The sequence below is a fragment of the Suricata suricatta genome, chromosome 14 (genome assembly GCF_006229205.1).
Source record: "Suricata suricatta isolate VVHF042 chromosome 14, meerkat_22Aug2017_6uvM2_HiC, whole genome shotgun sequence".
Lineage (NCBI taxonomy): Eukaryota > Metazoa > Chordata > Mammalia > Carnivora > Herpestidae > Suricata > Suricata suricatta.
In genome coordinates, this window is record NC_043713.1 from 66795162 (window position 1) to 66814769 (window position 19608).

Sequence of the window (19608 nt, forward strand, 5' to 3'; positions counted from 1 at the left end):
GTGCCCATACAGCACGTCTGCTCAAAGTGGAAAAGTTGCCCTATACATAGACCAACTAAGAAAAGGTGGCACACAGCTTATCAAGTAAGACGGGCCAAATCTCAGCATTCAGCTGTCGTCTGCACAAGGAGCTCTCAAACTGCAAAACCCTATGCAGCTGCCCTGACTATCATCAGATCGAAAACAAAATAGAAACAAGGAAAACTGTGATAAACTGCACTTTAGGATACCCAGTATGGCCATCATTCCCAGATGCCAGTCTGAAGACTGACTGCCTAAGAAAAGCCTAAGGAAGATTTTTAAAATCCCTGGAATTACTGGACCAGGATCTATGGGCATCTATTTTTTTTTTAAGTTTCTTTATTTTGAGAGAGGGAGAAAACACACATACGAGTGGGGGAGGGGCAGAGAGAGAGGGGGAAAGAATCCAAAACAGGCTCCACACTGTCAGTGCAGAGCGCAAAGTGGGGCTTGAACTCACAAACCAGGAAATCATGACCTGAGCTGAAGTTGGACACTTAACCAACTAAGCTACCTAGGAGCCACATGGACATCTATATTTTTAAGGTATTATCCACACATATACTCCCTTCCCATTCATTCAACCCTCAGATAGTTTTGTGAAGTTCTGCGGGCTTGTTTTTTTTTTTAATCAAAGACACAAAAGTATTCCTTTTGTCCAAGCATTTAAAATCACTGTGAGATTACACTTAACTCTTCAGGTTGCTCTAATTCTTTCTGTGCTGAATGACAACTGCTCATTTTAGATGTGATATTAGTAGAGTTTTTGGAGTGGCTGTTTATAAAATGCTGCCGGATGATGATGATAAATATCAAAACTGTCGGACAATAACCATTTGGGGTGTTCTTTTTAAGTGTATTTATATATTTTGAGAGGGAGAGCACATGTGTGCACAAAGGGGAGGGGTAGAGAGAGAGGGAAAGAGAGAATCCCAAGCAGGCTCTGTGCTGTCAGTACACGAACTGTGAGATGATGACCTGAGCCAAAATGGAGAGTCGGACACTCAACCCACTGAGCCACCCATGAGCCCCAAGAGGGTAGAAAATTTAAACTGAGATTCTTACAGAGAAACCCTAATTAATGCCTGGCATAGAAACAAACTTCAATAAATATACGTGCAATTAATGAATAGAAGAAATAAAAGGGAAGAATGAAGAAAGGAAGGGAAGAAGGAAAGACGAAGGGAGAATAATTAATGGCCTAAAACAACAACTCACTGACATCTAAGACTGATGTGGTACAAACTGCATCAATCAATGAACAATGAACCATCTTAAGCAGCATCATCCCACTGACAGCAAGCATACAGCCTTAAGTAAAACTTATCAAAACAGTTACACTTTAGAAAATCAGTCCTGATAGAAATCTTTCCAAATTTAAGAATGCACCCAGGACTGAGTTGAATCCTGAATACTAACCATCCTTCATTATTTACCTAAACCATACTTGGCAAAGGGCACAATGTCAATCTTCCCTTTACATGAGAGGAAGAAAAGATCCAGTAGCCAGAAGAGAGTAATGTTACCTTTATTACTCCACACTGAAAGTGCAATTTCAGAATTGTTATTCAAAGGAAGGCGTCTTCCTTTCCCTACAAGCTCTCTATTTACAAAGGTTCCATTCCCACTGTGATCTTCTATGTATGCGATGTAAGAGTTTTTGGGACCCATTTCCTAAAATAGAGAACATTTTATTTCAAAGTTTTAACAGTGGGGAGTGACAGTGCTAACATATCCCAGGGTTAAGGATGAGATTACCCATTCTCCCAAACATACGGATTTCTGTCACCTACTCTGAAAATCCGGAAGTGCTTCTTGCTGTAGGTCCGGTATTTATCCGTTCTTTTCAGCAGTGGCTCATCAAAGCAGTATTCGCAGCTTCTGTCTCTCCCAAACCAGTAGCTGTCATTGACACACTCTGTAACACAAAAGTACACACTGGAGTGCTGTTGAGTTTCATGCATCAAACACATTTAAAAACTGCTCATAAAATGTAATTGTAGAAAATAACCTAAGAAAGCAATCAAGCTTACAGATACCTTTACCAAAATGGAATAGTAATAAAAATGAAGGAGGAGGAAAAGAACGATTTTCCAATGAGTTCAATAAACTATGACTCCTACATACCCATGAAATAACAAGAAGTCATTAAAAGTTCTCAAGCAATTATTAATGATTTCAAAAAACACTTAAAATCAAATAACTTCCTCCTCATGACCCTCCTGAGGCTTCCCATGGTACTAAGTATAAAATGTGCACTCCTCCCCATGCCAGGCTAGACGCTCAGGATCTAGCCCCTGCTTCCCTCCCAGCCTCTACCTTGCACCACTCCCCTTGATCACTCTACTTAGTCCCTCTGACGCCTTCCACTGCCCCAGTCTGCCGGGTTCACCCCCACAGTGTGGCCCTCGCATCCTCTGTTCCCAGCTACTTGCATAGCCATCTTGCCTTTGAGTCTGGACTCAAACTATCACCTTCCACTGGCCTTTCTGTATTAGCCTGCCACATCACCCAGCATCCTAACAACATCCAGTTTTGTTTCCCTCTAAGTATGGACGGTAACCAGAATTTACCTTAATTATTTATTATTGTCTCCCTGCACATCCCTTTCAGAACAAACTCCAGGAGGGCAGCCTTGGGTCCCCTGTGTTAGGGCTCCAGCACGAGGACAATGAATATAGTAGGCAAATAAAGGTCGATAAAGACGGACTAAGCAAAGTATTAGCAAGTCATATCAAAAAGTACTAATTTCCCTAATATGTGTAAAATACCTACAAATTAAAAAAAAAGACAATCCAGTAAAAATGGGTAAAGGATATGAAGAGACAATTTATAAGAGACAGAAATACAAATGGCTCAAACAATAAGCTAAAATGGCCAAGGTAAAAAAAATTTTTTTTAATTTAAAAACCTGGAGCACCTTGGTAGAGTGTACAATTCTTTTATTTTTTTAATGTTTACTTTTTGAGAGAGCAAGAAATAGAGCATGAGCGGAGTAGGGGCAGAGAGAGAGGGAGACACAGAATCGGAAGCAGGCTCCAGGCTCCAACCTGTCAGCACAGAGTCTGACGCAGGGCTCAAATTCACAAACCATGAGATCATTAACCTGAGCCAAAGTCAGACACTTAAATGACTGAACCACCCAGGCGCTCCATAGAGCATGCAACTTTTGATCTTGCGATTGTGAGTTCAAGCACCACATTGGGTATAGAGATTACTTAAAAATAAAATCTTTTTAAAAAATGAAATAAGGGATGCCTGGGTGGCTTAGTTGGCTAAGTGTCCAACTTCAGCTCAGGTCATGATCTCAGTCTGTGTGTTCGAGCCCCGCGTCGGGTTCTGTGCTGACAGCTCAGAGCCTGGAGCCTGCTTCAGATTCTGCATCTCCCTCTCTCTCTGCCTATCCTCCACTCAGGCTCTGTTTCTCTGTGTCTCAATAATAAAAAAACATTAAAAAAATTTTTAATGAAAAATAAAAAAATAAAAAATAAATGAAATAAAAGGGGCGCCTGGGTGGCTCAGTCATTTGGGTGTCCAACTTTGACTCAGGTCATGATCTCATGGTTCGTGGGTTCGAGCCCCGCGTCGGGCTCTGTGCTGACAGCTAGCTCAGAGCCTGGAGCCTGTCTTCAGATTCTTGGTCTCCTTCTCTCTCTAACCCTCCCCTGCTCACGATGTCTCTCTCTGTCTCTCAAAAATAAAAAAAATTTTTTTCTTAATTAAAAAAAATTATTTTAAATGAAATTAAAGAAATACATAAACATGTACAGATTTAAAAAAATTTTTTAACCAATAATACATTACGATTTCATGTTTCATGGTGCCTAGGTAGCTCAACTGGTTAAGTGTCTGACTCTTGATTTTGGCTCAGGTCATGATCTCACAGGTCGTTAGTTTGGGCCCATGTTGAGCTCTGCACTAACAGTTTGGAGCCTGCTTGGGATTCTCTCTCTGCCCCTCCCCGGCTTGTGCTCTCTATCTCTCTCAAAATAAATAAACACACACTAAAAAGATTTCATGTTTCAACTATCAGATTAACAGAAATCAAAGAATTACATATTATTCTGTGTTGGCAAGAGGTATGAAGAATCTGTTACATGGCCAGTAAGAATGTAATTTGTACAGCAAATATAATGTGTAGTCTAAGGAAGATAATTTGGCAAGATCTATCAATTACAATGCAACCACTTCAGATGGATGAAGAGGGTTATAATATTTTTTTTTAAAAAGAAAAATAGGGACGCCTGGATGGCTCAATCAGCAGAGCATCTCACTCTCAATCTCAGTTCAGGTCTTAATTTCAGGGTCATGAGTTCAAGCCCTGCATTGGGCTCTGTGTTGGGTATGGAGTCTACTTAAAACAAAACAAAACAAAAAAAAAAAACAAAAAAAAAAGGAAAATAGTAAGTGTTGGCAAGGATGCGAGGAAATCAGAACCCTCATACACGACCGGTGGGAACGTAAAATGGTACAGCCACTGTGGAAAACAGTCTGTCATTCCTTGAAAAGTTAAATATAGAATTGCCTTACAACTCAGCATTTCCACTCCTCAGTATATACCCAAAAGAACTGAAAACAGGTACCCCAACAAATCCTTGTACACAAGTGTTCATACCCGTACCATTCACGAGAGCCAAATCATTGAAAAAACCCAATGTCTCTTGATGGATGAATGCATTAAACAATTGTATTTACATATAATAGGATACACATGCATATATACAAATATATGTATATATATACACACACATACATATTTATATAATACATTTTTTTTTAAGTAAGCTCCATACCTACTTGCACTCATGACCCTGAGATCAAGAGTCTCATGTTCTACTGACTGAGTTAACCAGGTGCCCCGATAATGGACTATTATTCAGCCATAAAAAATAAATGCCAAATTCATACATGCCACATGTATAAACCTTTAAAACATTAGAAGAAGCCAGACACAAAAACACCATGAGTTGTATGATTACATTTATATAGAATATCCAGAATAGTTAAATCCATGGAAATGAAATACAGATTACTGGTTGTCAGGGGCAGGAGGAGAGAGGAAAGGGAGGTAACTGCTTAATAGGTACAGAATTTTATTTTGGAGTAATAGAGGTGTTTCGGAAATAGACAAACTTGTAATGGTGCTGAACTGTTCATTTTAAAATGGTTAATTTGGGGCACCTGGCTGGCTCAGTCAGAAGAGCGTTCAATTCTTGACCACAGGGTCATGAGTTTGAGCCCCACACTGGGTGCAGAGATTAATCAAATAAATAAACTCAGAAAATAATTAAAGAAAAATAAAGTGGTTAATTTTATGTCATGTGCATTTCACCATAATGTGTTTTAAGTTTCTTTATTTATTTTGAGAGAGAGAGGGAGCACGTGCACACACACTTATAAACCGGGAGATCATAATCTGAGCTGAAATCAAGACTTGAACACTTAACCTACCAAGCCACCCAGGCACCCCACACATCTATTTTTAAGAAATACATAGACACATATACTAGCCCAGAAATTCCACTTCTAGGAATTCATCCCATGGATAGAGGCATCTGTATTATGTAAGGATATAAGGACAAAACTAAAAAGTTATTCACTATAGCATTATTCTTATAGCAAAAGATTACAATCTGAAATCCCTATTAGTAAGGGATAATTTCAAAAAAAAAAACCCCTTACATTATCTATAAAAAGGAAGGAGAATCTTTACATTCTGAGATAAGGATAGCTAAGATACAATGCTGACTGTGAAAAGCCAGTTGCTGGGGCGCCTGGGTGGCTCAGTGGGTTGGGCGTCCGGCTTCGGCTTAGGTCATGATCTCCTGGCTCATGGGTTTGAGCCCCGCATCGGGCTCTGTGCTGACAGCTCAGAGCCTGGAGCCTGGAGCCTGCTTCAGATTCTGTGTCTCCCTCTCTCTCTGACCCTCCCCTGCTCGTGCTGCCTCTTTCCCTCTCTCAAGAATAAATTTTTAAATTTTTTTTAATTTTTTTTAAAGATTGCAAGCAATGTATTGTGAATTACAATTAATCTAAAAATAAAAAGGAAAAGAATATACAGACGCTTTGCAATATGGCATTATCTATTACAAAGTAAAGCCATGCTGACACAAAGACCCAGCAATTCAACTCAGTCTCTACCCCAGAGACACATCTGCCAATTGACCAAGGAGACAACCACAAGGACGTTCGTGGAGTCTCGCTTAGGGGAACAAAAACTGGAAGCAACCTAAGTATCTGTTAATAGGGGAAGGAATAAATAAATCACAATATTTCTCCTAGAAAAGCAGAACTTTTGCACCAGCTCGGAAAAGGAAGGGCATAGAGAATTCACCAGGAAACTATCAGTCCAAGGATGGTAGACAGAGACTGTAAGAAGTGACCACCTACAGAAGGTGATCTTTGCTGATGAGGAGAACCCCCAGGCAGATGCGTGCCCTCCAGGAGGAGGGCAGGGAGAACAAGGGAGGAGGCAAGGGGACCAGAATCTCTCAGTAAGGTAATGAGGGGTATGAACCCAGGGAAGGACGGGTCCATCTTCCCAGGAGAGAAGAAAGGGGTGCAAGCGAGAGAATGTGTATGTAGGGAGAGCAACAGATACATTGGTTTCGACGAGCAAACTGAAAATTAGGTAAGTTGAAAGAAAGAAAGAAAGAGAGAGAGAGAGAAAGAAAACTTAGGTAAGTCGTTTCCTTTTACTAGGGATTCTAGACCTCTCTGAAGTTCAAACTCACTGTCCTCTCTCTTAGAAGATCCTATATCACAGACAAATAAATTAAAGCCATCCGAGAAAAGTTAACCCCTCTCTTCCTTTGATTCCCATTCAATTCTGACCTTTGGCCTATCATCTTCACCTTTGCTTTAACACTTCCCCACCACCACCATTTTACAGATGAGGATGGTGTGGCTCAGAGAGGTAGCATCACTTGCCTGAGGTCACACAGCTAGACAGCAGCAGAGCTAGGACTTGAACCCATGTCTTTCTGACTACAGCACCCTCACTCTTTCCCAACTCCAGCCCTTAAGCTACACTCTCACCCTTATTTTCTTCCTCCTCAAGCATTTTTAATCTCTCCCTCTACCACTTTCTCTCACACTCCGTTCCAACAGGAACAAGCCTCCCTTGGGATCCACAGTTCCCTCTGGTTGCTAACTTTCATCACTTTTCTTACTGCACACTTACTTCTTTCTCAATGGCAGGTTAAGAACATAGGTTTAAAGTCTGAAAAGTTGTAGGATTAAATCTTGCCTCTACTAACTCTGGGCTATATAAAACTGTAGACAAGTTAATCAATCAACTGAGGCTTAGAGCCACAGTTTGCTCTTCTGTAAAATGGAGGAAAGAATAAAAACAGTCTCTCACAGGATTATTTTGAAATTTAAATAATGATAGTTCCTACGCTCCATCCAACAAAAACAAAATATACATTCTTCTCAAATGCAAATGAAAAACATTCTTCAAAACAAAACACAAACTAGAGCAAGAAACCTACTTCATGAACAATAAAAGTATTGAAATCACACAAAGTATGTTCTCCAACAACAATGTAATGAAATTTGAGCTCAAAACCACAAAGAAATTTAGTAAATTCCCATTTAAGCAGAATTAACTAAAAAACCAAAGGGACAAAGAAAAAAAAATCATTAAGAAAAACTAGTAAATACTTTGAAATGAATGAAATGAGAAAACAACATACCAAAACTTATGGGATGCAGCTTAAGCATTTCTTAGGGAAATTTATTGTTGTGAATGTCTAAGTTACAAAATAAAGATTTTATGTCAATAACCTAACCTTCCTTAAGACATTGGAAAAGAGAAGCAAATAAAATTTTAAAAAAGTAGAGTGAAAAGTAATCAAAATCAGAGCAGAGGGGTGCCTGGGTGGCTCAGTTGGTTAAACATCCAATTCTTGATTTCAGTTCAGGTCATGATCTCACAGTCGTGAGACTGAGCCCTGCATCCGGCTCTACACTGAGCATGGAACCTGCTTAAGATTCTCTCTCCCTCTGCCCCTTCCCCATTTGCACACTCTCCCTCTCTAAAAAAAAAAAAAAAAAAAAAAAAATTCAGAGCAGAAATAAATGAACTAGAAAATACAAAGATAATTAAGAAAATAAACGAAACTGGGGTGCCTGGGTAGCTCAGTGAGTTGAGCGTCCAATTCTTGGTTTTGGCTCAGGTCTGTCTTCACAGACAGAAGACTTAGCCCTGTGTCGGGCTCCACACTGAGCAGAGCCTGCTTTTATTCTCTTCCTCTCTCTCTCTCTGCCCCTCTCCCCACTCATACTCTCTCAAAATAAATAAAGAAACTTTAATTTTTAAAAAAAGGAAAAGAATGAAACCAAAAACTGGAGTTTTTTAATATTTTATTTTTAAGTAATCTCTACACCCAATATAAGGCTCAAACCCACAATCCTAAGATCAAGAGTCACATGCTACACCAACTGAGCCAGGCAGTCTAAAAGATAGCTTCATTTCAAATTCTACCAAACATTTAAAGAACTAATACCAATTCCCAAATTCTCCCAAGAAATACAGGAGGCGGGAACCTTCTCAACTCATTCTGAGGCTACTAATACCCTTATAACCAGAAGCAAAGCTATCAGAAGACAACTAAAGACAGACATGCCATAGCAAACCAAATCCAGCAACATGTAAAAAGGATTAGATATGACCAAATGAGATTCAACTGGGTGGCTCAGGCGCCCTTGGTTTCAGCTCAGGTCATGATCTCACAGTTCAGGAGGTCAAGCACCACATCAGTCTCTGCACTGACAGTACGGAGTCTGCTTGGAATTTTGTCTCTCTCTCTCTCTCTCTCTCTCTCTCTCTCTCAAATAAATAAACTTCAAAAGAAAAAAAGAAAGCAAAAAATAAACTCAAAGAATAGAAGTAATATTTGCAAAATATATCTGATAAGGTATTTATATCTAGAATACATAAAGGAACACTTATAAATCAACTATAAAAAGATAAACCATTATAATTAACAAAGGCTCTGAATAGAAATTTCTCCAAAGATGATATAAAATGGCCAATAAACACATGAAAAGATGTTCAATTATCATTAGTCAGGAGTGCCTCGGTGGCTCAGTAGGTTAAGCATCCGACTTTGGCTCCGGTCATGATCCCACCATCCATGAGTTTAAGCCCTGCATTGGGCTCCATGCTAACAGAGCCTGGAGCCTGCTTTGGATTCTGTGTTTCCCTCTCTCTCTGTCCCTCCCCTTCTCACACAGTCTCTCTTTCTCAAAAATAAGTAAACATGATCATTAGTCATCAGGAAAAGGCAAATCAAAAGTACAATGAGGGTGCCTGGGTAGCTCAGTTGGTTAAGAATCTGACTTCAGCTCAGGTCATGATCTCATGGTTCATGAATTCAAGCCTCGCATCAGGCTTTGTGATGGCAGTGCAGGGCCCACTTCAGATCCTCTGTCTCCCTCCCTCTCTGCCCTTCACCCACTCATGCACGCACACACTCTCTCTCCCTCTCTCTTTCTCTTTCAAAAAATAAACAAACATTTAGGGGTGCTGGGTAGCTCAGTCGGCTGGGCATCCGGCTTCAGCTCAGGTCATGATCTCACTCTTCATGGGTTCAAGCCCCGCGTCGGGCTCTGTGCTGACAGCTAGCTCAGAGCCTGGAGCCTGTCTTCAGATTCTGTGTCTCCCTCTCTCTCTGACCCTCCCCTGCTCACTCTGTATCTCTCTGTCTCTCAAAAATAAATAATAAACATTAAAAAAATTAAAAAATTTAAAAAAAACACTTAAAAACAAAAATAAATAAAAAAAAAAACCAATGAGATATCATTTCACACTTACTAGAATGACTATAACTAAAAAGACATGTAGTAAGTTGGGGCAAAATGTAGAGAAGCTGGAACCTTCATACATTGCTGTTGGGAATACAGAATGGTGCAGCTGCTGTGGAAAACAGTTTAATGGTGCCTTAATATTTTAAGCTTCCATGGGAAGCTCTTGAAGTAGGAGTCCCCTAAGCTCACCTCATAGCAGATACAACTAGATAACCCACATTAGTGTAAGTAAGTCAGAAAACAGCCCAAAGATTGACAGAACAGACCCTCTACAACTCAATATAGAAAAGAAGTCATATCAATGAGAGGAGGAAGGGCAGAGATGCCGAAGAGAACCAAACAGACTCGCGGGCCTGTCCACAAGGTAGGGACACTGTGGCGCAAAGAAAGGAAAGAAACAGACCCTCACACGGGGGAGCATGCATGGGGAAGACAAATCCCCTTAACGAATGGCTTTGAAAACAGAGGGGCATAATTTCAGTTCTTACAATCATCAGGGATTAACACCCGGAACTTTAAAAACTCAACAGTCTCGCTGGGAGGGTTGAGCGGAAACTGAGTGCTTACCCCTAAGGAGACAGCACAACAAAGAGCACCGCAGATACAGCACAGAAGCAGCAATCTGAAAAGTCCCTGGGTCATACAGGAAGGACTTTAATACTTATCTCAGAGCAAACGCTGGAGGGGCAGGGAAGTTTGGGAGGCTTCTCTCTGGGAACAGAGGAGCTAAGAGGCACCATTTTCCTCCCCCACCCCTCAGCCTACACACAAAAACACCTATACCTACAGGAATCCGTGTAGCACCAACATTTGGTACGTAGGTTATTAACAGCACCACACGGCCCCAAGTTCTCCTGTGGACTCGCCTGCTCCAGCCAGGCCCAGGCTCCGGGTCCCCTCCCATAGCAGACCTACAGACCCTTTACTAATACCAGGCACCCATGTTCGCCTGTACACTTGCCACCTCGAATAGGCCTTGGCCGGAGCCCAAAGTGGTGCCACAAGCCTGGCAGTGTGCAAGCAGCCCTGAAAAGGGCCAGCACCACTCCAAAGTGACTCCCCACACTGTGGGGAAGGAAGGATAATAACCACACACACCAGTCCAACTAGGGCCTCAGCAGTGGGCCGGGAGCAGACTTCTGGTCTGACTGCAGGCCCCACCCACCAGTGAAAGATTCTCAGAGGACAACACATGGAATGTTCCCTCCAATCTGATGCTGTCTCATTTCTGGTGAACACCTGGCCTGACTCAGTTGAAGCCTGAGGCGACCTCGAATTGGCCCACTAACAACACAGGGACCAATCCCTGCCCACAACAGGCAAAGACAGCCATTACAGAGGACTGGAGTGAAGGAAAACTTAGCTCAATCACAACAGAAGGGTCCAGGAAACACACATATGAGACACCCTGAAGCTCCAGATGCTGGTGAACAAGGAACACTACATTGCAGAGCACTACATAACCTCTTCTTCCTAAACCCATTACTTCCAAGAGCAGAAGATGTAGCTGACTTTCCTAATATACAGGAACATACACAGTCAAACAAAATGAGGAGACAGATGAATACTTTCCAAATGAAAGAAAAGAACAAATTCACAGCAAAAGAGCTAACTGCAACAAAGACAAGTAATATGCGTGATAGAGAATTTAAAGTAATGATGGGGCACTTGGGTGGCTCAGTCAGTTAAGCATCTGTCTCTTGATTTCAGCCAAGTCAAGATCTCATAGTTCATGAGTTTGAGCCCCACATAGGGCTCTGTGCTGACAGCATGGAGCCTGCTTAGGATTCTCTCTCCCTCTCTCTCTCTGCCCTTCCCATTTGCACGCTCTCTCTCAAAACAAACTTAAAAACATAATGATCGGGGCACTAGGTGGCTCAGTCGGTTAAGTGTCCAGCTTTGGCTGAGGTCATCATCGCACGATTCATGGGTTCAAGCCCTGCATCGAGCTCTGTGCTGACAGATAGCTCAGAGCTTCGGGCCTGCTTCAGATTCTGTATCTCCCTCTCTCTCTGACCTTCCCCTGTTCATACTATCTCTCTCTCTGGTCTCTCAAAAATAAATAAAAAACATAATAAGAAAATAAATAATAATGATCAAAGAGATATTCACTGGACATAAGAGTGGAGGACCTCATGAGACCCTTAACAAAGATATAGAAAACATAAAAAAGATCCAATCAGAGATGAAGACCTCAATAACTGAAATTGAAAATACAGTAGGGAATAAATAGCAGACTGGAGAAAGCAGAAAAATGGATCAGCAACTTGGAGGGCAGTGTAATGGAAAGCAATCAAGGTGCACAGGAGAGAGAAAAATAATAATAATAAATGAAAAAAGACTTAAGGAACTCAGCAAGACCATCAAGTGTAATAACATTCATGTTATAGAGATTCCAGAAGGACAAGAGAGAGGAAGGACAAGAAAATTTATCTGAAAAATTAATAGCTGAAAACTTCCCTAATCTGGAGAGAGAAACAGACACCCACATGAAGGAGGCACAAAGAGCCCTGAACAAAATCAACCCAAGGACATTCTCACCCAGACACAGCAACCGTAAGGACAAAAAGTAGTGAGGCACGTGGATGGTTCGGTAGGTTACACATCTGACTCTTAATCAGCTCAGGTCATGACTTCATGGTTTGTGAGATCAAGCCCCGCGTCAGGATGTGAGCTGACACTGCAAAACCTAATTGGGATTCTCTCTCTCCCCCTCTCTCTGCCCCTCACCCACTTGTGGACACAAGCTTTTTCTCTCTCAAAATAAGTAAATAAACGTTAAAAAAAAAAAAAGAAAGACAAGTAGTAGTGATAACCAGAGAATTTTAGAAGCAGTAAGAGAGAAGAACAGTTACACACAAGGGAAACCTCATAATGCTAATAGCTGATTTTTTCACCAGAAACCTTACAGGCCAGAGGGGAATGACAAGACATATTCAAAGCACTAAAACAAAAACACCTGCAGCAAAGAATACTCTCTCCATCAAGCCTAGGATTCAGAATAGAAGAAGAGGTAAAGAGTTTCTCAAACAAAAGTTAAAGGAATATATGACCATTAAACCAGCCCCAAGAAATGTTAAAAAGGACTCTGAGTAGAAAAGAAAGATCATAAGCAGCAGTAAGAAAAGTAAGAAGCACAAAAGCAGTAAAATCAAGTACAGTAAAACCCTGAATTGCAAGTAACTTGTTCTGAGTGTTCTGCAAAACAAGCAAACATTTCTAATAAATTTTAACTTGATAAATGAGTGATGTCTTGCAGTATGAGTATGCGATGCCAAAGGTCACATGATAAACACTGAGCCAATGGCTCTTGAAATTCGCTTTGATATATGAGTGCTCTGGATTACAAGCATTTTCCCAAAATGAATTAGGCTCGCACACCAAGGTTTTACTGTATATCTATAAAAATCAGTCAAAGCAGAGGCGCCCAGGTGGCTCAGTCAGTTAAGTGTATATACGCACACACATACAAACACACACTCAAATACACACAATGAAACACTATTTAGCCATTTAAAAAGTATGAAATCTTGCCATTTGCAACAACACAGATGGACTTTGAAGGCACTACTGTAAGTGAAACAAGTCAAAGAAAGACAAACACTGTATAATCTCAGTTACATGCCTTATATGTAGAATCTAAAAGACCTAAACTTGGGACACCTGGGTGGCTCAGTTGGTTGAATGGCCAACCTCAGCTCCGGTCATGATCTCACAGCTCGAAGGCTCATGAGTTCGAGCCCCACATCGGGCTCTGTGCTGACAGCTCAGAGCCTGGAGACTGCTTCCAATTCTCTCTCCCTCTCTCTCTGCCCCTCCCTTGCTCATGCTCTGTGTGTCTCTCTCTCAAAAATAAATATTAAAAAAATTTTAATAAATAAATAAGATAAAAATAAAAAGCCTAAACTCATATAAACAGGGTAGTGTTACCAGGGAATGGAGAATAGGGGAAATGGAGAGATATTCATTACAGAGTAGAAACTTCTAACTATCAGATGAATAAGTTCTGGGGATCTAATGTACAGCATAGGGATTACAATTAACAATATTATATTATATACTTGAAAGTTGCTAAGAGCATAGCTCTTAAATGTCACCACAAAAAAGAAATGGTAATTATGAGATGTGATGGAAGGGTTAATAAACACTATGGTAGTTATCATTTTGCAGTTTATAACTTTATCAAATTAACACATTGTACACCTTAAATTTACACAATGTTATATGTCAATTATATATAAATAAAGTTTATGTGGGGGAGAGGAAGAAGATAATTACTAGAACAATTTTATAAACAGATAATGGTGATAGTTGCATAACATATTGTGAACGTGCTTAATCCTACTAAATTGTATACTTAATGGTTACAGTGGCAAAACTTTTTGTTGCATCTATTTTCCCATAATAAAAGTAAGGCACCAGGTGCCTAATGGCTCAATCAGTAGAGCATGCAACCCTTGACATCAGGACCATGAGTTCAAGTCCCACATTGGGCACAGAGTTTACTTTAATAATAATGGTGGTGGTGATGATGATGATATTGATGATGATGATGATATAAGCAACATTAAAAAATACTTAGGAAGACTTTTTTTTAAGTACAAGACTTGTATACTGAAAACTATAAAACATCACTGAAATTAAAGAATACCTAAATAAATGGAAAAATGTCCCATGTTCATGGATTGGAAGACAATATTAGATTCAATACTCCCCAAATTAATCTATAAATTCAGTGTAATCCCTATCAAAATCCAAGCTGCCTTCTTTGCAGGAAGTGACAAGTTTGTCCTAAAATTCATATGGAAATGTAAGGGACCCAGAATAGTCAAAACAATCCTGAAGGAGAGGAACAAATCAGGGCTCACACTCTGGATTTCACAGCTTACAGTAATCAAGCTACAGTAATCAAGATTTTTGTGGCACTTGCATAAAAGAATAGACACATAAACCACTACATGTTATTGAAAAGTCCAGAAATAGACCCTCAGATTTATGGCCAAATAATTTTTGTCAAGGGTGCCAAGACCATTCAACAGAAAAAGAATAGTCTCTTCAAGAAAGCGCCCAAACATGGGGTGCTTAGGTGGCTCAGTCAGTTGGGAAACTGACTCTTGATCTTGGCTCAGGTCATGATCTCACGATTCATGAATTGTATCCCCATGTCAGGCTCTGTGCTGATAATGTGGATCCTGCTTGGAATTCTATCCCTCCATTCCCCTACCCTTACCCTGCTCTCTCTCTTTCTCTTTCTCTCTCTCCTCTCTCTCTAAATAAATAAAATAAAATGTAAAAAAAAGAAGCGCTCAAACAACTAGAATGGTCACATGCAAAAGAACAAATGTAGACCTCTGCCTCATACCATAAACAAAAAGCAACTCAAAATGGATCAGATTAAGGTCTAAACATATAAAACATTTAGAAGAAAGCAGGTGTGAATCAATAACTAATGATAGCCTCCTGACAGAGCATCATATATTTTATGCCATTCATCCTATCAGGATTCTGAGACATATGTAATCTCACTTTTAAAAGAGATGGACATTTCCACATGGATGGAACTAGAGGGTATTATGCTAAGTGAAAATAGTCAGTCAGAGAAAGACAAGTGTCATATGCCTTCACTCCTATGAGGAATTTAGGATACAAAACAGATGAACATAAGGGAAAGGAAGCTAAAAGAATACAAGAACAGGGAGGGGGACAAAACGTAAGAGACTCTTAAATATAGAGAATAAACAAAGCGTTGCTGGAAGGGGTGAGAGGGATGGGCTAAATGGGTAAGGGGCATTAAGGAATCTACTCCTGAAATCATTGTTGCACTACATGCTAACTAATTTGGATATAAATTTAAAAATTAATTAATTAATTAGAAAAATAAAAATAAATAATAAAATAAATAAAAGCAATGCAGCCCACCTCATTCACCTTTTCTCCCCTTATCTCTCTGTTTCCCACTCACCATACATCAGCCCTAAACCTATCTTAAAACTATGGCTTAAATGAGTACAAAATAGCTTCAAATACTTACTTCTAAATTTAAAATTGTACCTATAAACATTCCTATATTATTTCTCCATTTTCTACTGTTTCTCAGGTTATCAAAGTTGGACATGAAATAAAGAGTGATAAGGTACAAATACTACATTAATCATTCATTTTTAATATTAAAATGCTACTTCAAACACACATATAGCAAGGCCTTCCTACTGGAATCAGAAAGTGTCAGAGGGGCACCTGGGTGGCTCAGTCGGTTGAGCTTCGGCTCGGGTCATGATCTCATGGTTTGTGGGTTCGAGACCTGCGTTAGGCTCTGTGCTGACAGCTCAGAGCCTGGAGCCTGCTTCGGATTCTGAATCTCCCTCTCTGACCCTCTCCTGCTCTCGCTGTCTCTCTCTGTCTCTCAAAAATAAATAAAAAACATTTAAAAAAATAGTAAATAAAAAAAAAGTGCCAGAGAGGATGAATGTATTTAAATTGCAAGGTTGGCTATTGTGAGATAAAATCAAATAACAGTCATCAAACAGCATTCCCTATTCCAAAATTTAAGAGGGATGTTGTAAAGCTGACACAGGAGGGGTTAAGTGAAGTTTCGGTGAGTAGTCTAAAACCGTTTGCAAATCTGCATGAATCAGCATTTTTCTAGGGAAAGGATCCACTGCTCTCTTCAGATGCTCAGATAGAACATTACAGATGCCCGACTGATACTTGCTGAAAGAATAAATGAAGGGGGATCCACAGCAGGTGAGAGTCAGTAAACTCCCCCAAAACTGCTTCCTTGATTTGATCTTTCATCACCTTCAAACTCCAAAATCATTCCAGAAGTGTCTTAAGCTTTCTGCTACAACTCTCAGTAACTGTTTCTGTGAACAATTCAAATATTACACAATATAACAAAGGGTCTTACCAAGATTGGGAAATCCATCCTGAAGGGCCCATAATCGAGCCCATGGAGCAGGGACAGGCTCCTCCGGTTCTTGGTCCTCGGGAATAGAACAGAGTTCCTGAGTGGACACCGTGTCTAAGGAGCTCAGCGTCCCGGAGCTGGAGTGAGAGGACTGGCTAGATGTGGGCGCTGTGCTGGTAGAAGAGCTGGACGTGCCCTGCGAGTGTGAGGAGGAGCCGTGTGTCTGGGAGGAGATGCCTAGAGACTGCGAGAAGCCACCTTGGGACTGTGAACAGGCACCACTGCCATGGGACGGCTGACCCTTCACATCCGTCTCCCGAGACATTACGACCTCAAAAATAAGTGGCCAGTAAAAAGGTGAGTTTCAAGGAGTAAGACTTGAAATTCAAGAGTGAAGAATGGACATATTTACATCAGAGGGAAAAAATTCGGAGCATGCATATTCTACAAGAGTTAAAATTCTAACAGTCTATGGGGAGCCTGTGTGGCTCAGTCAATTGAGCGTCCAACACTTGATTTCAGGTTAGGTCATGATCTCACAGTTTGTGAGATCAAGCCCCACGTTAGGCTCTGTGCTGACATAGAGGAGCCTGCTTGGCGCGCTCTCTCTCTCCCTCTCTCTGCCCCTCCCCCTCCATCCATGCACGAGTGCACACACTCTGTCTCTCAAAATAGATAAATAAACTTAAGGGGCGCCTGGGTGGCTCAGTCAGTTAAGTGTCTGACTTCAGCTCAGGTCATGATCTCACGATTCATAGGTTTGAGCCCCACGTCAGGCTCTGTGTTGACAGCTCAGAGCCTGCAGCCTGCTTCAGACTTTGTGTTTCCCTCTCTCTCTGACCCTCCCCCCCTTTCACTCTCTCTCAAAAATAAGCGTTAAAAAATGTTTAAATATATAAATAAACTTTAAAACAATTTTTAACAATCTAGATAGATCTATAGTTCTTCTGGGCTGAGGTTGTCATCAGATCACTTTCACCAGATCAGTGTTTTGTAGAACAGCCACAAACCACAGGGAAAAGAAAGAAAAAAATTGTTTGAAAGTTATAAATAAGTTAAAAGCAATTAACTAAGTTGGGGGTAGGAGGGAAAACTCATAACAGCTTACATTCATCTAATTTTGTTAAAATTTTTTTTAAAAAATTAGAAATGAAACCAAAAAGGTATTCATTAATACAATCAACACTACACTTAAATTTCATGTTTTGGAACAAGAAAGGGAATGTTCATGTGGATTGGGGTAGAAGATGAGCAAAGAGAAACTGTATACTAACTCACTGCACCACTCCAGGGGTGACCATCTACATAAAATGTCACTGATGGCCCTCCTCCCCCAAACGTGCCCCAAGCCTGTGAAGACCACATCCTGTTTGTTCATTCTAGATACCCTGACTCCTAACTAAGGGCCAGACTACTTAATGAGACAACACAAAAAAGACTGCTCTAAACAACTCCACCTAGTGCTTTGTGATGCTAAGTTACTATGAGGGGCTCATCTTTTCAGCATCCTAAATGGCCTTCCAGCCCAACAGAATCCTCCAGAAACTATTCTGAGTCACAGGAGGCCTTAAGAGGTTCCCACCCTCGTTTAGAATTAGCTTGATGGACAGTTAAACTCTGATAACAAGAAACTACAATAAAATCAATCCTTAACTTTAAATCCCTAATCTAATTTTTATAAAGCAGGAAGGGGATGTTCTCTCTTCTCCCCAGATACCCATACTCCGGTATTCCTCCAGGAGAACATAGTAAACATTACTCACACTGACTGCATTTATATAGCTTTCCAAATACAAAGATCCTGATGACTTCTACTTAAGCCACACCAGTAAGGTGATGCCAGAGCTGAATACTGCAGCTACTACCTAGGTTAAGGGTGAACCTCTTTCAGCTTTTTGAGCAAGGCTTCTCTGCTCTGAAAGCCGGGAAAAGACTATGTCAAGAAGTGGCTGCTATCCTTGCCTATGGGAATGGTCCACCAGACGGAAAACACATTACCCTCTGCCATGAGGAAGAAGTATATGTAAAGGTTAGAGGCAAAAAATCTGGAGTCAGATCCCAGGAGTCAAAACTTTGCATGACCTTCAGGCAGATCACAACCTCGCTGAGTAGATAGATCTTGACGATTAAATGAGATGATACATGAACGTTCCTTTCCCAGTAATACTTGATAATTGGGAGAACAGAATTCCAGTCCCAAAGAATCAGACGATCAGAAAAGGGCTTACAAGTGCAACACATTTTTTTTCAAACAGAGAAACTGAGTCCCAAGGGGGATTGGTGCCCTCCTACCTTCTCCTCGCCACGCCATCCCACACACTTATGGACACTCGCAGGGCATTCTCTCACACAGGTCAGTGTGTTTCCAGTTCCTGCAGCGCCTAGCAGCTAAGAGTGGGTTCTCAATAGGTTTTTTTAGAAATTGAATCTAAAATACGGTAATATTCGCTAACATTATATAACTCTTTACAAAGCAACTTCCCTCTGATTTTGAAGAACACAATTTTGTTCTTTCTTACCATGCACGTCTAGGCCAGTTTCAGCTTGTAACTAACAGGGGAAGTGAACTTCGAGATGAAGTTCATCTACTAAGGAAGACAGTCGCCCACGCGTTCTTCTCCTCCCCCAAACCAAACTGAAAAACCAAAGTGAAAATTCGGGAGATTCAGCTCTCATCAAGACCCCAAGGACGGGAATCGAACCCCCTAAACACCCAAGAGAAAGTTCCCCACTACGACTCACCGCGTGAGCCCACCTTTAGCAACACAACTCACAGCAGCCGCAGCCAGCACCGTGGCGCTAAACAAGCACATACAAACTCCACCCTCAGCCAATCAAAACACCCTCCGCCCCCGCCAGGCCAATGA

At 40.8% G+C, this 19608-nt stretch overlaps 1 protein-coding gene across 4 annotated transcripts in view; it reads right to left on the minus strand.

Moving 5' to 3' along the window:
- Positions 1–19563, minus strand: part of CHEK2 (checkpoint kinase 2) — a 42892-nt gene extending 23329 nt beyond the window's left edge. For 3 of the 4 annotated variants that reach the window (XM_029922135.1, XM_029922133.1, XM_029922136.1), the window contains exons 1-4: positions 19484–19563; positions 16742–17072; positions 1815–1939; positions 1548–1695 (exon numbers count right to left, since the gene is read on the minus strand). In XM_029922135.1, coding sequence (XP_029777995.1) covers positions 1548–1695; positions 1815–1939; positions 16742–17066 — 598 coding nt within the window. In that variant the 5' untranslated portion in view covers positions 17067–17072; positions 19484–19563. Of the gene's footprint in view, positions 1–1547; positions 1696–1814; positions 1940–16741; positions 17073–19033; positions 19110–19483 lie in introns of those variants that run through there. The other variant, XM_029922134.1, reaches the window with a different exon arrangement.
- Positions 19564–19608: the final 45 nt, after the last annotated feature.